This window comes from Canis lupus, chromosome 16 (assembly GCF_003254725.2).
Source record: "Canis lupus dingo isolate Sandy chromosome 16, ASM325472v2, whole genome shotgun sequence".
In the NCBI taxonomy this organism is placed as follows: Eukaryota; Metazoa; Chordata; class Mammalia; order Carnivora; family Canidae; genus Canis; species Canis lupus.
The window spans coordinates 46505243-46530198 of NC_064258.1; the positions used below are offsets into that span (position 1 = coordinate 46505243).

Genomic DNA, 24956 nt, shown 5'->3' on the forward strand with positions numbered 1-24956 from the left:
TTACAATGTGAAATTTGAGACTAATTGATTCATAGTCTATTATTTTATAACTTGATTTATTTTATAACTGATTTTTTTTTTAAGATTTTATTTATTTATTCATGAGAGACGCAGATTGAGAGAGAGGTAGAGACACAGGTAGAGGGAGAAGCAGGCTACCTGCCAGGAGCCTGATGTGGGACTCGATCTCAGACCCCGGGATCATGCCAGGAGCCAAAGGTGGACTCTCAACTGCTGCACCACCCAGGTGTCCCTAATTTTACATTTTGAATGTGTCTTTTACTCTTGTATGGTTTTGTAAAGGATGTGTAGGTTATTTGGAAAATACTGGTCCATTGAGCTTACAAATGACGTATTTCATAATGCATTATATAGAAATTATAGTTGTTAATATCATTACCAGTCTCATCAGAAGGCTTTTGAGCTTTCAAACTCAAGTTTACCAAAACTTAAAATTTTTACTAAAACACTCAGATTTTATTATCACCAAAAAATACTGTCAGTTGTTTTCCTTGAAATTGACAGAAATGATTTATTTAATTTTATTTTTTTAATTTTTAAAGGAATCTCTCTGTACCCAATGTGGAACTTGAACTCACAACCCTGAGATCAAGAGTCACAGCTCTATAAACTGAGCCAGCCAGACACCCTGACAGAATTGTTTTTAAAAATTATATTTGTAATACAAAATTGCAAAGTATTTGAAATTAAGTCATGAAAATTTATCTGATGAGATAGTGTAGACTAATGCTTTATATTAATAATGTACATCTTAATATATTTGCTTTTTTCCTTCTGTGTTATTTCTAGTGCTTCATTGTTCTTAATTTCTAATATGATTTATACGTGTTTAAAAGTAGCAGCCTGGGCAGCCCGGGTGGCTCAGTGGTTTAGCACCGCCTTCAGCCCAGGATGTGATCCTGGAGACCCGGGATCAAGTCCCACGTTGGGCTCCCTGCATAGAGCCTGTTTCTCCCTCTGCCTGTGTCTCTGCCTCTCTCTCCCCCCGTTTCTCATGAATAAATAAATAAAATCTTTTAAAAAATAATAAAAACAAAAAATAAAAGTAGCAGCCTAACATTTCACATATTAAATATCATAAGATTTTCTTTAAGGGTGCACCTAGGTGGCTCAGTTTATTAAGCATTAGCTTCTTGATTTTGGTTCCAGGTACCATCTTAAGGTTATGAATGATTTGGAGCCCTCAGTGTGGAGTCTGCTTGTCCTTTTCTCTGCTCCTACCCACCCGACCCCCACATGTGCACGTGAGCGCTCTCTCTCAAATAAATAAATTAAAATCTTTAAAATTTTTTTCTTCAAAATTAGGTTGAAAGCAAGTACAAATGGATATTGAAAAATATACAGAAAATTAATGAAAATGCATAATAAGACTTGCAAGTTTTGTGTTTTTTTAATACTATTTGACTAAATTATAATTTGCATTTAAGGGTCCACCCTCCGTTTTTTATTTTTGTAAGTACTTTTTGATTCCATTATAAGGGCCACTCTATCTAGGAATGAGGGTGTGAGGGGACACATCCAATAAAAAGCTTCTTTTAGGAAGAGAACACCTGACTCTTTTGGAATTGTCAGATTTTAAAAAGCCATCTAATGGAAAATAGTTTGTGATATCTGAGTTTTTTGTTTAGGACTCTTAATGATCATCTCTTTGGATTAGGATGATTTTGGATGCATTCCTAATGAAACAATGTTTCTCACCTAACAAGAATTCCAGAGGTAGACCAGGCTTGAGGGCTGACCACTTCAATGGCTCAAAAATATCCTCAGGGACCCAGGTTCTACCACTGTGTTCCCCCAGCTATGGTGTTGACGTCATTCTTATGCCAGTAGGAGATGGCTGCAGCAATTTTTAGTATTCACATCCAGACATGAGAATGTCCAGAGAAAGGGAAACCATCTCTTCCCTTGGCTCTCTCAGAATGGAGGAAACTTTGAAGAAGCACTCTCAACTGACTCCCGTATGTCTCATTGCCCAGAATTGAGTTATATTCCTACTTGTATGATGCTCAGTGCAAGAAGAATAGGATTATTATGGGCCAGTCAAACTCACCCTGAAGTTAGAGGTGGAAATCAGGAGAAGGGAGTTCAGGTTCCCCTTAAGGACAGGGCTTCATGGGAAAGAGATAAGTAGGTGTTTTTAAAAGAGAGTGGGGAGATTTGTTAAGAAATAGGAAGGAGGAAAATAGAAATGTATGTTAATTGAGCAACCAACTTTGTCTACTAGGCCAGAGTTTCTCAAACTGCATTGCATATAGGAACACCTGGGTGGCTCAGTTGGTTGTTAAGCATAAGACTCAATTTTGGGTCAGGTCAGGATCTCGGTCATGTCATCAAGCCCCACATCTAGCTCTGTGCTGAGCAAGGAGCCTGCTTAAGATACTATATGTCCATTTCCCTCTCTTTCAAAAAAAAAAAAAAATTGCATACAAGTCGCTTAGCCTCTTAAAATGCAGATTCTAGTTCATTAAATCCAGAGCTCTAGGAGCTACATTTCTAGTCAGCCCGGTGGTGATACTAATGCTGATTCAAGAACCATAGTGTTGAGTTTCAAGACACTAAGTATCTATTTTGTTTGACTGAAAATAAATACAGGTATCCCTCATTATCCTAATTCATTTTTGAAAATTAGTTGGATATGGAAAGCCTAAATATTTTTCCCATCCAAAAATCCCTAAACAGTTTGTCCAAGTCTAATTGAAGTACTGAAATACTGTTTCAACACAAACCAAGCCAAATACAGAAGGAAAATTTATTCGTATTGCTGCACACTAGGGAGCCCTGATCTGATCTGAGTGACCTGATTGTAAGTACTGCTCAGAGCTTGGGTTTTTTTGTTTTTTTGTTTTTTTGCTCAGAGCTTTTAAAGGCATAGGAACAAAGGTGGCATTTTGTTCATCTGTTACTGGAGTCCTTAATATAACAATCCATAAAAGTTTCTTTATAACAGCAAAAGATTTTAAACACTAATTATAGCTATTGGTTTATTGCATAAAGCATTTCTTTGTTTAGTTTTTCAAAATTGTTCTTGCTTGATTGACCCACTGGTTTTCAAATCAAAGAATATTTTTGTAAGTTTTCATTGTTTTCCCCCAAAAATTAAACCACTGGACCTGGTGAGAGGGAGATGGGTGCTTGGCCAAGCCATTCGTTTTTTGCATTCATTTCTCAATACACTTTATCACTTTCAACTTCTCTATGGGCCGTTGTAGGCCTCTTTGGCTCAACTAATCTCTTCACAACCTTTTCCACAACGTGAAGAAGACAGTGGTGATAATGCATAACACATCTTAAAAATTATAAGCAGGAGATGTGATCCTATCAGAAAACAGCTAAGGTAGGAATACAGCATACTCTACACCCTCTTAGCTTAAACACTGTTACCAGATTAAGTGCAAAGATACATTAGAAGAGTTTATTGTTTTGAGTAAAAAAATTTAGTTATTCGAGCAAGTATTGGGCCAGATTTCAGATGGTGAGGGATGATTGTACAGCTAACAATGTTAATGTTATTTATCAGTTTAAGATAACTTGTTAACGAGTTTGTAAATTTGAACTATAAAACATTAAGCCTTTGAAACAAAGGTTAATCAAAGAATGTAAAATCAGGTATCCCAATTATAGGCCAGAGTATTGAACTTGGTTACTTACATAGTAAGTTGAAGAAAATTCAAGAAGTGGAATCAGAAGACTTTTGGCTTCTGGTTGCTATCCATGTGACTGTAGACAAACAGTAACTCTTTTGTGCCCCAGTTTCTTCATCTGTGGGATGAGGCAGCTGATACAGGTTGCTAAAGTATATTCTAAACTCAGAGTTCTGGGCTTCTGTGAAAATTGTCTGAAGATTAGTGTAAACTAGCATTATTAGGTATTTAACTTTATCTGATATCCGACTTTCAAGTAGATCTTGAAAGTTTAGTAGAATTTCTAAGTATTGTAGCCTCTTTTAGCTCAATAAGATGGCTGATTTGGGGGACTTCCCACCCCCACCCCAAGCCTGCCTTTGCTATATAAATGTTGAAAAGATGTGGTTAGAATTAGTGCTTTAGCCTTGGGCTGTAAAGCACTGAATAGGCAAGCAGAGAGGACGTTTTAAAAATGGAGTAGTGGAGTAAACAAAACTTTACTTGGGTTATGTCATGAGTCTCATATTTGGAGAAATAAATTGACATGACTAGATTTGAAGGTATGTCTCATTCATTGTATAGGTACGATTAGGTCAGTTTAGGAAGAATCTAGAGGGCAAAATAGATGCATTTTAGAAATGTACCCCCTAAAATTTTACAGCCTTGATTCTGTATGAAATAGACACATCATTAGAGACATATTCTGAGAAGAAAAACTAATATAAGAGAAAGAAATTAGATTAAGGAAGCACTGATGAGTAAAGAAAGTGATTAAACTTAACTACTAACCTGACACCACCAATACAGGAGGGCATGAAGCAAAGTGCCTAATTCGAGGGGAGGGTATGGACCCTGTTCTACTCCATAAAGAAGAGGCTGCCTTCCTGAGATTGGCTCCTACCCTATCCTTCCTAGCAGCACATCCTATCCTTTTACTGGCAGGCTACAGCAAACAGGATTCGATTAGGTGAGTAGGAAATCTCAGATATCCTCAACTCACTACTAAGTGTTACTCAACTTTTGAGAAAAGCTAAAATCAACAGAGGCACCAGACTTACAGATAAAGAACATAATCTTGAAATAGAGCTCAGTGATTTTAGAGAGGAGCTGCAAGGACAACATTATTTTCACTGATAAAACTAAGGCATGATTTGCCTCTTACATTCTCCTGTCACATGTGCATAGTGGATTTTCCAGAGGCTGCACTATAATGACAGCACACTACAGTGAATTCAGAAGCAGATGTGAGGATCCATCAGTCTTCTATTAAGCCAGGCATTAAATACTTGAAAAAGTACTAAACTCTGCCATTGTTCTAATTTTTTGTTTTTTTTATAAAAAAAATGATGTTAACATATCGTTGGTCTATTATTTTCAGACGAATTAATATCTTTGAATTTTTTTAAAAAAGATTTTATTTATTTATTCATGAGAGACACAGAGAAAGAGAGAGGCAGAGACACAGGTAGAGGGAGAAGCAGGTTCCATGCAGGGAATCTGATGTGGGATTTGATCCCGGGTCTCCAGGATCATGTCCTGGGCCAAAGGCGGCGCTAAACCACTGAGCCACCAGGGCTGCCCAATATCTTTAAATTTTTTTTACTTTTAATTTCTAACATGGTAAATACTGATAAATGTAACTCACATAAACATTCTTTGGGGTCCTCAGTAATCTTTAGGTCCTGAGACCAAGAAATGTAAGAACTTCTAAGAGAGTAGAATTAGAATATTTCATTTGCAGTGTATTAGAAATAAAAAGTTTAATAACATCAGTCTTTCTAAAGGAGTAAAAATGGGAAAAAAATAACAAAAAAAAATTTAAAAAAAGGAAAAATTGTAGAAGGAGGTCAAACAGTATAAGTAGATGGTTTTAACCTATTAGAAGATACTATCAGAGCATCTTTAAGAATGTAAATCAAATCAATTTAAAAGACACTTTAAATAGTATAGGAAGAACAAAAATAAAGGCTTGAAAAAAGATAAGCAATGCAGGTAATAAGGAGAAAATAGAAGTATCAAAGTAGAATTCAACATGTGAAAAACACAAAAGGAGCAAAGAATTGTTTTACTTTAATAAGCTGACCAAATCTACCGAAATGATTGAACAGCCATTGATTTGAAATGTGCGATTAAAAGCAAAACAGAACTAGATCATGAAATGGGTAAAGCCATAATCACTAGAAAACTGATCAATAATTACATCAAACACACCAAAATTAACTGCCTATGCATGGTCCATAGGTATTTTGTCTGTTAACACAATATTTTTTTAGTGATGAAATGCCAGTTACTGTTCCTCCAAAACAAATTACCCCAACATTTGGGGTATGGAGAGACTCAGACAGGGCTGACTTGACAGCACGGACTGGAGTCGCCTGAGTGCTGGTTTATTGATCTGTCAGGTGTCTGGGATTGCGACTTAAAGACCAGGACTGCTGAGCAGAGGGCCCATGTGTGGCTTTTCCACGTGTTGTGGCTTCTTCACATATGGCTGCCTTAGCCAGATTTCTTAACAGGATGGCCCAGGGCTCCAAGTACAGTGTTCAAGGATACAAGGTAGAAACCTCATCACCTTTTATGACCTAGCCTCAGAATGTGACATGTCAGTCACATAACATCATTTCTTCCATAGTATATTAGTTTAAACAGTTAATAAACCTTCCCAGATTTAAGAAGGTGGGACACATATCCTCCATCCTAATGGAAGGACTGTCACGTAGTTTATGGATAGGTTTCACAACCTCTTCAACCTGTGACCACACATTGATTTACATTCCTTCAGAGGCAAAAACAGTCCCCCTTTCCAAAGATCCCATTGCCAGCCTGGCCCTGCCCCACCCAACCTTGCTGTCCAGGGTCTAAACCAGGTCCAAGTACAGCTGGACCTCCTCACTCATGGTTTCTCAGTCATACCTCTTTGAGTATTTGGATGGTTTTCTGCAAGGAGAGATTAGGAAGGAGTAATATATTTTTGAGCCATGTAAGCCCTAGTTCTTTTATGTTCTCTATATTTTGACTGAAAACTGATCAGTTCCCTTTTTTTTTTAAAGCTTATTGTTCTCCTCTTTCATTATTATAGATAAAATAAGCCATTGATCCTTTCAGCATTCTGCATGGGTATCTATTTAGCCAAATCTACCGGTGGCAGGTGTTTTTCCCATTTTCCTTGTCACCACAGCTAACAGTTTTGCTAAAATGCTGCCATTTCATCCTCTATATCAGTAGTCTCCTCCAGACCCTTCCAGTTCTGCTGCCACCTGGTCTCAAAGCTAGTACCATGTATTTTAGATTTTTGTTACAGTAGTACCCTAACTCCTGGTACCAGATTTTGTATTAGTTACTATTGCTCCGATAACAAAATATAAAACTTAGATGTGTAAAGCAGCAACCTAGGATTACTCAGAAGACTAGGATCGTAATGCCTACTACACATGGCCCTTTTATGTGGTTTGATCTCCTCACGGCGTGGCATTTATGTGGTTTGATCTCCTCACGGCGTGGCAGCCTCTAGCTAGTCCAATACAGAGGATGGCTCAGGGCCCCAAGCACAAGTCCTCCAGCAAACCAGGTGGGACGGTGGGGGGCGGCTGCATCTCCTCCTTTGCCCAGCCTAGAAAATCACACTTCTGGCTGTGTCATTTTGGTCCACACAGTCACAAACCTGCCCAGATGCAAAGAAAGGGGTCCGGAACAATGGCACAGAATTTCTCATCTGATAGGTTGTTTATAAAGAAGGAAAAGAAATCTAGTAAATTTGATTGTTATTCCTTGATTTGTAGCCTCTCAACTACAAATGTTGGATTTTTTTCTTTAAACCTTTAAAAAATAACTGATCCCATTGATTTTTGTTTTGTTTTGTTTTGTTTTTTAATATACAGGGATCATGAATATGCCTACAGGATGGATTTTATTAAAAGAACTAATATTATATGAGACGTAATATAAGGACATAATATGGCCTGGAATAAAATTTCCTGTGATAACATAACATGTAAATGTTTAAAATACTGTCTGTCTCACTAGCCTAGGTAAAGTAAGGCTGATACCTCTAATGATTTGTGTTAGATGACTGATTCAGTAAGTGGCTCTAGTGATGATGGGCATGACTCGGAAATACTGTAAAGAGTTGGGACAAAATTGTTTCATTAAAGAAAATTAGGAAAAACAATGTTTCTTAAATATGTGAATTTAAATGTATACGTATGTATTTATATAAATGTTTGTATTCCTGAAAGTTTTCTCAAGTTAAAAATTTTTTTAGATCTTAATTGAAAAAAATAATAGATCAAGTATTTGAGGTTGCCTCATACTAAAGCATACTTTTTTTTTTTTTTTTAAGATTTTATCTATTTATTCATGATAGAGAGTCAGAGACACAGGCAGAGGGAGGAGCAGGCTCCATGCAGGGAGTCTGACGTGAGACTCCATCCTGAGACTCCAGGATCATGCCCTGGGCGGAAGGCAGGCACTTTCTGCTGAGCCACCCAGGCTGCCCTAAAGCATACTTTAGAAGCAAAGCAAAGCAATGTTTGGTATCAGTATATAAGCCTTCCATATACTTTTTACGTCATGGAAAGTTAGAGAGCTTTTTTTTTTTTTTTTTTTTTTATGGTATATTTTTCTATTGGAGTTCGATTTGGAGAATCCTATTTTTTTAAATGAATTAGATTGAACTTCCTTTATTTCTTTGCTTTTGCCTTATTTTACTTCTAAAAACTTTGTTAAAAATACCATTAGGAAAATAGTTTTTAATTCCCTTTAAAATTTAGTTTTAAAGGCTTTCATTTGCGACTAAATTTAATCTAGAAACTTTACTGAAGTCTATAAAATGTGCATTTCTTGGAAGCAATTTTGTACAGGATACCTCTATCTTTCTAAATGGTGTTCTTCAGGTTTCACCATTAACTGGTATGGTTTTCAACAAATTACTAGCCATTAATTCCCTCACTTTTCCTATCAGCAACTCTTTTAATCTTTTTTTTTTTTTTAAGTTTCTGTTATCTTTGATAGTCTTTTAAACCTTGTTCAAATGATTTAACTTTTCTACACCAGTTACATTTTAAAATTGTGGTTAAAAATGTCTCTTCCCCTTATACCACGGTGCTTTTAACAGCATAAAACACTAAACAAGTAAAAGAATTAAAGATGCTCAAGTAAAAACAAGTAACAGTTACTTTAAAAAATATGTCAAAAACAAATGTTCTAGTCAGTTAATCTGATATTATGTACTCATCTTTAGTACAGAGTTAAGCTGAAACATTGAGCAGGCTTAATTAATATTTATAGAGACTTTTAGCAAATGCTTAGTAATAATTGTGACTTACTAAAAATTATTACAGAACTTTAAAAATTAAGCATGTTAATGAAATTTCATTTGATAATCATGTGCAAAATATTGTTTTTTTAATTTTTATATGATGTATTCATTTTGGCTTATGTTTAATTAGGAATAAAATATTTTACCTTTACTGTAGAAGTATTTGTTTCATGTTAATACCAAGACCATAAAGTATTTTCAGATTAGGTTGAAAGTTTCAGAATATTCCAGATTTGTTTTTGCCAGTTTTTAACCCTTGTTTCCATCAGTCATTGTTGAGGACATTTTATGTTTTAGGTATGCCTTCCAACTAACAAAAACTATCTAAATTGAAGAATTAATGTATTTATGCACTCAACCAGAGGTTTCTAACCTCCCCGACTACTAAGCTGCCTCAGGGAAACAAAATGGACGTGACAAGGACATTTTCCACAAATTATACCTGTTTTAGAACTTGTATCATCTACATCTGTTATTAAAATATTTTCACTGTTTAGTATATAGCTTTTTTTCCCAAAGAAGCTGACAGAACATAAAACTCTAAGCTGCCTCTGATTTTCTCTCTACACAGTTGTAGTCTGGATGTCATTAACACTATTTCATGTATACCTTTTCATGAACTAATACTGTTTTTAAAAGTGTCAGCACATAGCATCATTTTGTTGTGTTTCTTATTTAGTCATTTTTCCTTTTCTTGTTCTCTTCTTAGCTTTTCTGCAATTAGATAAAAAAGGACCACAAAAACATCACTTTGATCAGCCTTCAGTAGCACCAAGGAAAAACTACTCTTTCACAAGAGAGGAGGTGAGACAGATTGATAGGGAAAATCAGAGGCTTTTGAAAGAACTCTCAAGACAGGCTGAAAAATCAGGAAGCAAAAGTACGATTCCTAGAAGATCTATTGTTCATCCCCCTAAGTTATATCATAGTGCCCTCAACAGACAGAGGGAACAACAAAGGATTGAAAGAGAAAATTTGGTAAGTAACTAAAATTTTTTAGTCATCCAAAAAAATGAACTGTAATGATTTGTAAGGCCAACTTCTAGGAAACCAGATACAGTCAGTTTTTCAAATTTAATTATTTAAAAGTAAGTATAGATATGTATGGTATGGAATAAATACATAATGAGCTATGAGCTGGAAGTACAGTATGTGCCCTTTCTCATCATCAAACTGTATTTTAGGGGAACATTAGATAAAGACACTGAAAACTCTCTTATTTGGCTAGGTGTGTTAAGTCAGACAATAGTATAGGAAATGCCAAGGGTCAGGTATGTGTATCTTCTGTGAGGTATTCAGTCACTAGCTAATCTGTTTCACTGTATTGTATCTTTGTTGGTCTGCTACTTGAATGTATGAAAGACATTGATTATTAAAAATCATAAAGCTACTCTTCAGTTTTCTAAGGGATATATATATATATATATATATATATATATATATGGACTGTTGAAAATCTTTACATTAAGAACTATTCTTCATAGTATATCATTTTCTTCATAAAATTGCATTCATAATAATTGCTGGTGTTTACTGGGCTCTAAACTAAATGCCATTGTCCTGAGCATCTCCAAATATTAGCTTATTGAATCCTGACAGTACTTCTTTCTGATGGGTGCTATTCTTCCCTGTCTTCCTGAGGGAGTAACAGACTGAAGGGGACAGGTAATGAGCCCAGGGACACAGAGCTCATGAGTAAAGGGCTGAGCCAAGACTTTAAACACAGGTGGTAGTGCCTTAGATTAAAATCAGACCCTATGGGCAGCATCGGTGGCTCAGCGGTTTAGTGCTGCCTGCGGCCCAGGGCATGATCCTGGAGACCCAGGATCGAGTCCCACATCGGCCTTCCTGCATGGAGTTTGCTTCTCCCTCTGCCTGTGTTGTGTCTCTGCTTCTCTCTCTCTGACTCTGTCTCTCATGACTAAATAAATAAAATCTTAAAAAAAAATCAGACCCTAATGAACACATAAATTCAGAGCTGAAATAATTGGTAAAACTCTTATTAAGATGACTGGAACAGTGTCCAGAATTCGTCCCCATCATTCTCATCACTAGTACAGTCCTGTTTGACCATGTGCCTACTCCAGCTTGCACCAACTCTTGTAAAAGTTGTTATCGCCATCACTATTTCAAGAGGTGGGGAGCTGGAAGGCCTATTTACAAAAAAACAGTAAAGTCTTAAACCTTCAGGAGGGTTACCCTGCATGTGGCAACGAGTAGGAAACAGCAAGGCAAGTTGAAATGAGGTTGGTGGGTAGTGAGCAGCAGGCTAGCTTTCTGCATATTATGACTATAGCAGTTTTTTCAAAATTCATTCATGATTTTTGAAAATTTGAAATTATGTCATAAACATTTGGGTTTACCTTGTCTACTTTTACTCTTCCACAGGACTCTGGAGCCTATTTTATTTAATAAGCAATTATATAGTATATACTAGTTTACAAATTTTAGGTCATTTAATCCTCATAGCAACCTGATAACATAGTTATTGTTGTAACGGAGGAGAAAATGAGACACTGAGTGGGACACAGGGTCTTGTTCCAGGTCAGACAACTAGCAGGTGGCAGAAGCATATGCAAGTAACCTAGCTTTGGGGTTATTTTGTTGTTGTTGTTATTTAACAGCTTTTTGAGATCTAATACACATACTGTAACCACAGAAGGTATAAAATTCAGTGGGTTCTGGTGTAATCTTAATTTAAGTTATAGTAAAACGTATAAAAATTGTAAAAGTTGTAAAATTTGCTATTTTAACTGATGTAAGTAGTTAGTTCAGTAGCACCATCAGTATTTCCAAAACTCTTTTCATCACCCATATAGAAACCCTGTACCTATTAATAATAACTCTCTTTTCCCCCTTCCCCTCAAGTAACCTCTGCTTTCTGTGTCTATGAATTTGCCTATTCTAGGTTTCATATAAATGGGATAATAACAATATTTGTTGTTTTATGTTGGGCTTATTTCACATAGCATAATGTTTTCACAGTTCATCCATGTTGTAGCCTGTATCCGAGCTTCGTTCCTTTTTCTGGCTGAATAATATTCCATTATATGTATGCACCACATTTTGAACATGCATTCATCTGTCGATGGACACTTGAGTGATTTCCACCTTTTGGCTACTTGTGAGTAATTTTGTAGTGAACACTGATGTATAAGTATCTGTTCAAGTCCCTGCTTTCAGATCCTGTGAGTGCATACCTAAGAGTGAAATTGCCAGATCATATGGTAATTCTGTGTTTGTCTTTTTGAGGAAACCGGGTTTATTTTTGAACAGTTGAAACCATTAATATGTAGTGGCTATCCTATATGACTAGAATGAAACCTGTTAGCAGCTTCTGTTTACAGCTACTGTCATCCCTCAAATCAGGTGTACATTTAAGCTCTTTAAATAAACAGTGGAAAACTACTACTATTTTATTCTTTTTACTTTGCATGCTTAGTAGTTTGTGTGTGTGAGCAATAATTTTTCCCATTTGATAGTAAGATCTTAATTGGTATACTTGAGACCAGTAGAAATATAATGTGAGCCCACATGTGTGATTTATAATTTTCTGGTAGTCATATTAAGAAGGTCAACCTACCAAATCCTTATTTAGATCCACATTAACTCTAATAGTTCCTCTGTATGAGCTGATACTCTTTATTTTTTTATTTTTTTTTAAGATTTTATTTATTTATTCATGAGAGACACAAAGAGAAGCAGAGACGTAGGCAGAGGGAGAAGCAGGCTCCATGCAGGTAGCCTGATATGGGATTCGATCCCAGATCCCGGATCACGACCTGAGCCAAAGGCAGATACTCAACTGCTGAGCCACCCAGGCGTCCCTGATACTCCTTTTAATGTGTACTGACCTGTTCATAAACTTACCCATGCATGCACACACACGTACACACACACAAGCATTTTTTTATGTGTCAGGTGTGCTATACAAGCAGGGTCCATTCCTTTAAATGTTTATGATTTGTATTCCTTCATTTACTCCATCTCTAGTGATAGAGACCAGTGCAGATGGCTGACAGGCATGATGACTAAAGCAGTTCTGTTTCAGTACTAATAATAGCTAACAAGCTATCCAGGGGCTGTTTAGATGACAACTCAAGACAAAGAAATAGTTCTATGATTGGTAGGTAGAAAAGGAGGGCAGAGATACTGTAAAGAAGTGAATGTGCTGTGCTCTTTCTGGTAAGGTTCACAATCTTCATTATATGTTTCAAGAGGCAAATAATTACCTTTCCTTCTCATTCACAAGGGAAATAAATAAGGAATAAAGAAAAAGTTTTATCCAATAGAGGGCGTGCTTGCTACATAAAGACTCAGAATTTGTTAATTTCCAAAAGGAGGACTCATTCTTTAATTCATGAATTTTGAAATATTCTTGTTAAAGCATACTTCTTATCTTCACTTCAATATAATATGAATCTTATTTTCATGAAAGAGCACCAGAATAATCTTCGCAGAAGGCAAGGGGGTCAGGTCAGTGAGGGTAGTTAGTTTATATTTCACTTTACTGTCTAAAAGAAATGAGATTATTTCAATTATTTTAAATGTACATCAGTTTCCTGAGCTGTGAAAGAAGAGAGTGAAGAGTAATTGAAGCAAGATCAGGAAGAGACATAAGATTCCTGAAGGAATCTGTTTAGAGTCTAGAGTTCAAATGGAGCTAACGTTTTAAATTTTTTTTTTTTACTTTCTGAAAATATATATGCATATACACATATTACATGTATGTAATTTGTCAGTTTTAAATTCAGAGAAATAAAAATATGTAGACAATAAAGTAGAACATAATCTTTCCACTCAGGAGTTCCTCTGTTACAATATTTTTATTTTTTATTTATTTTTTTAAATATTTTTAAAATAAAAGTAATGGGGGATCCCTGGGTGGCTCAGCGGTTAGGCGCCTGCCTTTGACCCAGGGCGCGCGATCCTAGAGTCCCGGGATCGGGTCCTGCGTCGGGCTCCCGGCATGGAGCCTGCTTCTCCCTCCTCCTGTGTCTCTGCCTCTCTCTCTCCCTCTCTCTCTCTCTATCTCTCATGAATAAATAAATAAATAAATCTTTAAAAAAAATAAAAGTAATGCATATATAAATTGAGAAGAATCAGACCATTCTTTTTTTTTTTTTTTTTTTAAAGATTTTATTTATTTATTCATGAGAAACAGGAGAGAGAGACAGAGACACAGGCAGAGGGAGAAGTAGGCTCCATGCAGGGAGCCTGACATGGGACTCGATCCTGGGTCTCCAGGATCATACCGTGGGCCCAAGGTGGCACTAAACCGCTGAGCCACCAGGGCTGCCCAATTCAGACCATTCTTAAAAACATTAAATGAAAAAATCCCCCTTCCATCTTTTGTTCTTTGCTAGTCCAGAAGAGGAACTTGAGACTTCTTAAATAGAAAGCAATTTAAACGGAGAGTGATACGTTGTCACAAAAAGATGAAAATTTATAGTATATCCCATCTCTATTGTAAGGATTCAAGTGTGTGTGTTCATTAGTCAGTACTTTAGCTCTAAGATCTTGAAATAATTTCTAGTTCACTCAGTCTGGTTTTCCTCCTTCTCTGGTTATTGTCTGTGTCTCCTTTCATTGAGGAAAACCTAATGATAACTAATTAGGACTTTAGTTGTAGAAAAATAAGAACAGTCCTGGTTTTCCCTGACTGTAGAAGGCTTGTTACTCTTTAATGTCCTTCAGGGTCTTTGCTTTATCACTTCAGAAACAATAAAGCACCTCTCCTCTGTTGACCACTGCAGAAATAATTAACATATTATTCATTCATTTGCCTTAACTTTTCTATTTCCAAAGAGGACAGGATTTAAGCTGTGTTAGCTTTCTTTCCAAAAAGAATACTTCTCAAATAGAAAGGAAATATTCGGATAAACTATTTTGGGATTCATTGTTAGAATCTTATTTGAGTAGCAGTTCTAAGATTTTGTAAGCCACAAATTGGAATATAAGTAACAATTCTTACCATTTCTCAATTGATGAGATATTTGTTTAATGTCTACTATGAACTATGTAAGATGCTGTAAGGAATATAAAAATATATATAAAATATTGCTCTGTCATATAATTTATAAATTAGCTAGGAAGGTAATTCTATTGCATGTCAACTGGAAAATCTACAAAACAGTTTTTTTTTTATAAAACACTTTTAGGGATCCCTGGGTGGTGCAGCGGTTTGGCGCCTGCCTTTGGCCCGGGGCGCGATCCTGGAGGCCTGGGATCGAATCCCACGTCGGGCTCCCGGTGCATGGAGCCTGCTTCTCCCTCTGCCTGTGTCTCTGCCTCTCTGTCTCTCTCTGTGTAACTATCATGAATAAATAAATAAAATCTTTAAAAAAATAAAAAATAAAAAATAAAACAGTTTTAATGATAGCATCAGTATTTAATAACCGTGTGCCAGATACTGCTGTGAACAATCTATATGTATTATCTCACTTACTGCTTAAAACTAACGCTTGAAGATTATTTCGTTGTTAATATCCATATCAAGTCATGTTGTCTCTAATCACTGGCAGAGCCAAAGTTTAAATCCAGGTCTTTCTGACCAGATAACTTACATTTTTGGTCACTCTAGTACAAGTGTTAAAATATTTGAACTGTCATTTTTAAGTTTTACCTAGAAGTTCTTAACTATTGACTCAATTTAAATGTTTTTTTTTCTTTAAGATTCTATTTATTCATGAGAGACAGAGACAGAGAGAGAGGCAGAGACATAGGCAGAGAGAAGCAGGCCCCATGCAAGGAACTGATGTGGGATTCTATCCCAGGACTCCAGGATCACACCTTGGGCTAAAGGCAGATGCTCAACCACTGAGCCACCCACGCATCCTGAAAATGTTGATTTATTTTAAGGTTTATACTATAATCAGTACTTCATATTTTGATAGTCTATAAGCAAGAGCTGTTTCTACTTGACATCATCTCTTAGCTTTTGCTTAGCTTGTTACAGTCCTAGGAGACACACAAACTGATACATAACATGATATGTTTCATGTGGTTTGGGTAGCATTGATACCTCTCTTATTTCCAAGTTTCTGCATGTAAACTTGGGGACTCACATATCAGGACAACAGAATGGGTTTATTCTTTGCCTTATTGTCACATTATTTCAAAAGTGATTTTGATCATAATTACTTTATATGTTTTCATATGGTATTAAGAAAGTGATTTAAAATCCTTATTTCATAAATTTCAAATTATATCAAGCATTTGCCAATTTAACACTAATTTGGAGGGATATCTGTATGCATTCTTATGTTTATCACAGCATTATTTATAGTAACTAAACTATAGAAGCAGCCCAAGTGTCCACTGTTAGTTGAATGGATAAAAAAGATGTGGTGTATATATAATGGAATATTATTCAGCCATTAAAAGGAATGAAATCTTGCCATTTGCAACAATGTAGATGGATCTAGAGAGTATATTGCTAAGTGAAGTCAGAAAGACAAAATACTATATGATTTCAGTCATATGTGGAATTTAAGAAAGAAAATAAACAAAGGAAAAAAAGACAAGAAAAAAAACAGATGGCGGGATCCCTGGGTGGCTCAGCGGTTTGGTGCCTGCCTTCGGCTCAGGGAGTGATCCTTGAGTCTGGGGATCGAGTCCCACATCAGGCTCCTTGCATGGAGCCTGCTTCTCGCTCTGCCTGTGTCTCTGCCTCTCTCTCTCTCTCTCTCTCTCTCTCTCTCTCATGAATATATAAATAAAATCTTAAAAAAAAAAAAAAAGAACCAAAAAAACAGATGGCTACCAGAAGGGAGGTGGGGAGATGGATGAAATAGGTGAAGAGGAGATTAAGAGTACATTTATCATGATGAGCACATTAATAACATATAAAATTGATGAATCACTATATTGTACACCTGAAATTAATAGAACACTGTATTAACTATACAGGAATTAATAAATTTTTTAAAAAAGTATTTGCCTTTTTAAAAACTTCCTGCTGCTAATTTACTAAGTTATTACTATAACTTACTGTTTATTGATACTTACCTAACATTGACTTTCAAATTGATTGTCTTTAAATGAAGGCTTTATTGAAAAGGCTTGAAGCTGTGAAACCAACAGTTGGTATGAAACGCTCTGAACAGCTGATGGACTATCATCGCAATATGGGTTATCTCAGTTCATTACCGTCCTCAAGAAGAGTGAGATCAACTCTTGGCCAGTATAGCCCCTTGAGTAAGCATATTCAGAATTATTTTGTACTTATGTTTGTGTTTTGGACAAAGTTTAAAATAGATGACTTCTGGAATGCATTCTGTTATTTTTCATTGGCATGCTTTGTCTTGTTCACTTAATTTCAGTCTTCATTTACAGCTTATAATGGCCACTTAGGAAAGAAGGAGATAAAACTATTGAAAATATCAGTAGTGTCTTCAATAATAGAGAGACTTAATTTCATTACATTTATTAAAGGAAGAAATGAGTAGATAATGCTGTTTAAAAGTTGTTGAAACATTCCCCCAACCAGTTAAGATTATTGGTAGTATCTTCCAGCCCTTATATGTACTTTGTCTTCCTCACTGGATAACTAAAACAGGAATTCATCTGTTGAGTTCTCAGATATAATCCCTCTTAACATTTGATCTCTGATCAGCACACACCCAGCTGGTGATGTATCCCAAAGAATGTAATATGCAGTGGCCACTGAGTGCTAGGGTGTCGGACACACAGAAAGGCGAGACATTCTCATGTACAGAAGTCTGTGCTGTTACTTCATGTGTGCATTCTAAACTACAAAAAAGAGAAGCCAATATTAGAGGAAAGTTGGAGCCACTTAAAATGTCCCAACTTCCCAGTGCTCATGTGAGTCTTACATGCTCATGTGACTGGTAATTCCATTCATTCATTTCATTCTTCAAGCATCACTTCCTTGGTATAGTGGCGAAGATATGGTCTTGTTCCAGTAATTCATACTTATTAGCACTATGCCTTGAATGTGGTAAATTATTTGTTGAATAAATTTATAAATGTATAATAAATTTATAAATGTATTTGTTTTTTCACTTGAATCATTTGAACAGCTTTTTAAAACCTTTATTCTCATCCCAAACCTGTTGAATCAAAATCCCCTACTATAGGGTCTGGGCATGTTTATTAAAATATTTTTAATTTCCACAAGGAATTCTGAGGTGCATTCCTGGTTGAGAATTACATTAGACTAGTAAAAAATGCATGTGAGATAGGGGAGAAAATTTTATCCTGGACTTTAAATTAGGAGAGGACGTTTATCAGGTGATGATGTATGTATTTAGTTTAAATAAGGTTATTTCTTCATATCTTTTCAGGAGGAGCTTCTAGAACATCCAGTGCTACCAGTGGTCTCAGTTGTAAGAGTGAGCGACCAGTTTTTGACACATCCAGTGGCCTGTTGCTAAGACCTAAGCCCCCTAATGTTCGTACGGCTTGGTTATAAAAACTTTTTACTTTAGGCATTGTTCATCCAGTTCTTATTGAAGTGCTCTTGTATATTACTATAATTCTCTGTGTAAACATCTCTAATTTAAGATCTACAACGAGTTGTAATTTTATTGTAATTCAGTGCAAAATTGTTTTCAAAAAGGCAATTTAATGTAAAATCAGTGTTTCCAATGAGGATGTATTTCTGTGAGGTATATATGTATTTGATAGAGAAATGGTAGTATACATGTATATTTTCTCAGCATAGAAATTGACGCACATCATAGAAACTGACAAAACAGTTGTGATAATATCACTGCACTTTGGACCCAAGAAGTTAACTATATTCTTGTTTTATGTGTTTTTTTATAAGCTTTAAACCATGAGCATAGCTCCTAAATTTGACTTTGTTTTCACTTTGCTCTAGAATTTAGGTGGTATAACTCATAATTTGATTGTAAGACTTGATCATACACTTTCTTATTATGAAACAAAACTTGAAATTTGTTTTCATTGGTGGAACTGATTTAGATTTGTTGAGCAGATTGAAAGAAGCTTGTACTAGGGCAGTCCTTGTGATTCACCAAAGGCATGTACTACCTCTGTATAAGTGTGCTGAGTTAGATCTTAAAAATGTGATCAGCCATTCCAGACCATTTCAGACTGTGAGTATTAGAAAGTTCAACTAGGAAGACCCTCTTTCATATTCTTACACATTCAGGTAAAATACCACTAATGATTCTGAGAAATGAGGTAGACTTTGGAGCTATAGTCCACTACATTATAAATAGGTTGGCCAAGGACCAGATCACCGTAAGCAAAAGCAAATATTTGTTGAGCAAAATAGCATCACCAGTTTGAAAAGCCAAGAAGCAAATCCTGATTTATGTCAGAATAGTGTTTTAAGTGATACTGTTAACAGTTGTGTTATGTTTAGTGTTTACTGTATTAAGAGAGAAGATAAATAAGAAAGAAATGATCTTGAAGCTTTAGAGATTCCAACTACTGTTTTTAAGGGCTGAGGAAGAAAACTAAAATATGAATGGTAAAGGGAGAAATATTACACATTTGTTGAGGCTACTTTAAATGTCATCTAATTTTATTGTTTGGTTTGGGGTTTTGGGTTGAATCTTGGAAGTACCATTTTTGCCAATCCCATTTTTGAAATCCTAGTAATTAATCTTCATGGAATTAGTAATGGTGAATAGGGTGTCAGAGTTGACTTCTGAAATTAGAGTATTTTTCTGTCAGTCTCTGGGCTCTCATTTCGTACAACAAAGTGTATCTCAGTTGTGATTGCTTCTGTTGTCTTAGTCATCACTTGTTCATTAAGGCTTTTTCATTGTACCTTTAGAATGTATCAGAAAGTTTCCATATTAAATGCTGAATCTTTTTTTAATAGGAATTCTTGATCTGTAGCCACAATATTTGTTGTTTATTTTTCCAGGTTAGCTCAAGCTTTATTGCATGTTTGCTGAACTTACCTTTCTCACCACCTTGGGCAGTAAACCAAACTGCATTTTGCTAACTATCAGTTCAGAATTTCTTGGTCTTAAGTTGATATTGATAGATTTTTGTCTAGGATAGAGCCTGTAAAGTGTGGGAACAGTGCTGTTACAGAAAACTCATGTGAACACAGCCTGGCTATGAGGGTTTTTTTTTTTTTTTTTTTTTTTTTTTTTTTTTGCTGCTTTCTTTATGCTGTGATGTTCATTCATTGTTATTTGATTCACTGTTCTTGTGACCAAGTTCTTAGATCTTTTAGTGCTCTGCTTTATTTATTAACATTAGTTATACTAAACCCAAGGGTATTTTGTTTGGTTGTGTTTTTAGCTTACTGCACTTTTGATGTTTGTATAATATAGCTTATCTTTAAGAAGAGATAAGATAATGCTGAATTTAAAACTCGGCATTTGGACACCTGCCTGATACTGTAAGCCAGTTTTTAAAAATTGAGTTTAAGTTGTTAGGGAAATAGATATATATATGAAAACTTGAGAACCTTTTATGTTCATAATGACTTTAGTCTCTTAATATATTTTATACAGCCTTTGCTGTCCTATGTCAGTGTATAACACATAATTTTATAGATAAAGCTATACTTTGATTTTAGATACTAATTTAATGCCTTTAGTTTTTACTGCTTTGACCAGGGGAAGGTGGGGGTTTCATCTAAGTATTGCTGATAGCAGGGATTCAACTTGAAGTAAGCATTGGGAAGAACAACAATATTCTTTTCAAAGCAAAATTTACAATTCTGTTGTAATTATTACTCTATATGATAAGTAAAAATAGAAGAGTAGGAGTTGAATATGCTATTCTCTGATTAAGTCAAGGTACTTGGAAGTTGTTACGGTTTAAGGGATGCTTTTATGAAGGAATCATAAGTATACTGTTTTCATTTTCAAGAACTTTAAAAAGGTAAAGGATCATCTAGCACTACTATATATTTAGTTCACTTGGACCTAATGGATATACTTTGAAGATTTACGTCTGCAACTAGAAATTATACTAATCCAAGATCTAAAATTATTAGGCAAGATTCTTATTGAGAATTATTTTCATATCTGTCAAATGCTAAACTAATGTTGCCTCCATTTTAATAAGATTTTATGAAGGATTTTGAACTCTTATTTCCTAAGGGATAACTGTTATCTCACACTTTCCCTACTTTTTTCAATCTCCATTAAAAAACTGCATTCTTGGCTACCACAAATAAAATTTTTCTGGTCTGCTTTTAAATGTAGTGTAATGTAGTTGTTTTCAAACCATTAACCCCAATGTCCAAAAAGTGGATATCTAGACAACTTTAAAAAGAGGTCATTGTGATGCTTGTGTGCTTCTCATCTTCAGATTCAAATACTGCACACTATGAAAAGTATGACCAATATAAAGTTGGAGATACAAGTTGAATTTATTATATTTTAATTAAATTCATTAAATGTTTACTATTTTAAATGCCAAAAATCTTAAGCTATGCCTTATTGTATACCATCCTAAAAAATGTTTATAATGGTAATGGCTACTTTATTTCCATGAATAAAATTAGTAATAAACTTAAAAATCCACATCTTTTTTTTTTAATTTCCCAATATGTTACGTATTTTAGGCCTGAAGAATTAGCTTGACATAGTGAAGAAAGAAATAAAAGAATTAAAGATAACTTAGTTTTGATACTATACCCCATCTCTCAAATGAATTTTCCTTTATTTTCCCGTAACTGCCAAATGCATTTTCTTTTTCTCATTTTAAAAATTAGAATAATAATTTTATGTGCCTCACAAGCCTAAGAATTAGAATGAAGTTGGAAGGAGGGTATTAGCTATTTATATCTTTGAAAGTATGACACTTATATGGGAAAGAGTTTGCTTATAATTACATTGTTGGTCATCATCTCTTCAAACCATATCCATCTAATTTGTTCTGCAAACTTGCTTTGATGGTGCGTTGGATACTCTTACAGCCTCATGGAATGTTTTCTTTTTTTTCCAAGTGTCCACATGAGCATTTCATATGCATCATGAGTGATACGAAATACCCTTTTTAAAACTCTGTGCTAAACATCAGTTTAGAAAATTTTTTGATGAGGATTTAATAATGATGCCATTGAAGTAAATCACTGAGTAGTTCCAGCAGTAGTATATTGAACTCCCAACTGCGAACTTCAAGGATGCTTAGAGCAAATAAGATTACATCATAGCAGAAAGTTTTATTCGATTTTAAAATTCTGGTGACTATTTTTTAAGACACTGGGAGATATTTCTGGGATGATACAGTCTTCATATTCTGAGCCTCTTTCAAAGTTTGCTTTGTAAGTTCGGGTAAGTTGCACTATTTGTTCTAGATGATGTTTTTAAGGTTTTATTTACTATTTTACAAAGTAAAACTTAAGAGGTAACATGTCATTAGTTTACTTTAACAAGACATGGGGTTTTTTCCTAGGAACCTAGTTTCACATCTGCTATTAAAAAAATTAAGATAGTCCCCAAAAAAACTATTGAAAACCATGGTTCCAAATTCTTCCACTAATTTATATTATTACAGTGATGGTCTTCACCAAAAATCACATTTATTTCATGTATTAGAAATTATAACTGAACTCCAAGTTTGAAGTATGCTTTGTGGGTTTTTTTTCTTTATTTCATTCTGAGAATGTTTTATTTCATGAGGTAAATACCTAGTACTAAGTAAATATATCTTCTTTGCATGTAGTTATGTATACTGACTAGAAAAACCTAAATCCACCATTAACTTGAGAAGATTTAATTTTATTTTGGGGAATGTGAGAGGGAAATGAGAATGGCCTTCCAAAGATAAATGTACACTTCATATATTGTTACAAAGCAAACATCTGCGTCACCACTAACCAGATCCAGAGTGGGAATATTGCCAGGACTCACAAGATCCCTGGGGGCTCCCTCCCCATCATAACGCTTTTTGTCTGCCAAAAGGTAACTACTATCTAAACTTCTAATACTCTTGTATAGTTTTGCCTGTTTTTTATTGTCATACAAATAGAATTATTTGTGTCTGCCTGCTTTTGCTGAACATACTTGTTTCTGACATTCTTTCAAGTGTTGCATGTAGCTGTAATTCATTTGCTTTCATTTCTGTATAATATTCTAGCATATGACTATACCAGTATTTATTTATCCATTCTGTGGTTGATGGACCTTTGAGGCGGTTTCCAGGTTTTTGGTTATTACAAGTAATGCTAACATGAAGATTTTCTGTAGATGTGTCTTAATTACGTGTACATGCATTTGGTTGGCACGTACTTAGGAATGGAATTGTTGGGTTATAGAGTTCATGTAGTTAGAGTTTTCCAGCACAAGTGTACGAGTACTCTCCCAACAGAAGTGTACTAACTAGTTCCTGTTGCTCCATGTCCTCATTAACAGTGTTGGTCGTTTCAGGTTAACCATTTGGGTGGGTGTACCGTGTTATCTCGTGATTTAGTCACATTCCTCTGATGAATAATGAGATCAAACACCTTTTCATGTTTATTGGCCATTGGGATATCTTTTGTGGAAGTGCCTTTGCAAGCTTTTTGCCTATTTTCCTATGGGTTGACTGTCCTTTTCTTATTGATTTGTGGGAACATGTACATGTTACGGATATAGTACAATCCCAGTGTGAGTTGTGTTAGAAATATTTTCTCCCAGTCTGGCTTGCTTTTTCACTATCAATGATGTCTGTGAACAGAAATGCTTAATTTTACTTTAGTCTACTTTATCAATCTTATCATAGTACTTTTTTTAAAGATTTTATTTATTTATTCACAAGAGACACACAGAGAGAGGCAGAGACACAGGCAGAGGGAGAAGCAGGCTCCATGCAGGGAACCCAACATGGGACTCGATCCTGGGTCTCCAGGATCACGCCCTGGGCTGAAGGCGGCGCTAAACCGCTGAGCCACCAGGGCTGCCCTAATATTGGATTTTATGAAATTTTCATTTACAAAGTGCATGATGATATTCTATTATGCTGTTTTCCAGAAGTTTTGTCTTTCACATTTAGTTAGGCCATTCACTTGATATTATTGATTGTCTCTTTTTCATGAATGATGCCATTACCTAAATTACTGGCTTCCAGCTTTATTCTTCGGACTTAATTTGCTATTACTTTTCTAATTCCTTGAAATAGATGTGTTTACTGATTTTGAGCTTTTTTTAAAGTAAACTCTGTGCCCAATGTGAGGCTCAAGCTCACAACCCCAAGATTGAGAGTTGCATGCTCTCCCGTCACCCAGACCCCAACCTTTCTCCTTTTCCAGTAGATGCATTGAAGGCTGTAAATTTCTTCTGAGCATAGCTTTAGCTGTTTCCCACAGTTTCAATAGCATGGTATTTTTATTTTCATTAAGTGCAAAATATTTTCAAGTTTCCACTATGATTTCCACTTTTAACCCGTGGACTCTTTAAAATATATATACTTAAGAGAGAGCATGCCCGTGAGCATGGTGGAGATGGGTGGAGGTGGGGACAAGGAGAGGGAGAATTTTAAGGTTCCATCACGCTCAGTGTGGAGCCCAACAGGAGGCTCAATCACACAACCCTAAAATCATGACCTGAGCTGAAATTGAGTTAGATGTGTAACTGAGTCAGCCAGGTGCTCCTAGAATATATTGTTAATAGAATGTTTTAAAGTGGGCAGTCGGGGGGCAGCCCCGGTGGCTCAGCGATTTGGCGCCGCCTGTAGCCTGGGGTGTGATCCTGGAGACCCGGGATTGAGTCCCACGTTGGGCTCCCTGCATGAAGCCTGCTTCTGTCTCTGCCCCCCCCCCCTCTCTCTCTCTCTCTGTCTCTATGAATAAATAAAATCTTAAAAAAAAAGAATGTCTTAAAGTTATGATTGTGTTTTGGTTTATATGAAAAATTGCAGAAAAAAACTTAAAACTCTAGATTAGGAGTTTACAGCCCGGAGCTAGTGTCTGTTTTGTGGCTTTTATCTCTTTAAATGTTTTTTTTTTTTTTTTTAAATCAGAAGAAATATTTGTGACATGTGACTATAGTACGAAATTCGCATTTCAGTGTTTGTACATGTTTTACAAAAACAGCCATGCCTCCTTCATT

At 35.5% G+C, this 24956-nt stretch overlaps 1 protein-coding gene across 3 annotated transcripts in view; it reads left to right on the forward strand.

Moving 5' to 3' along the window:
* CFAP97 (cilia and flagella associated protein 97) overlaps positions 1-21123 on the forward strand; it is a 33952-nt gene extending 12829 nt beyond the window's left edge. For all 3 annotated transcript variants that reach the window (XM_025471810.3, XM_025471809.3, XM_025471811.3), the window contains exons 3-5: positions 9671-9939; positions 17010-17160; positions 18270-21123. In XM_025471810.3, the coding sequence (XP_025327595.1) occupies positions 9671-9939; positions 17010-17160; positions 18270-18397 (548 nt within the window). In that variant the 3' untranslated portion in view covers positions 18398-21123. The remainder of the gene's footprint in view (positions 1-9670; positions 9940-17009; positions 17161-18269) is intronic.
* The last annotated feature ends 3833 nt before the right edge of the window (positions 21124-24956 follow it).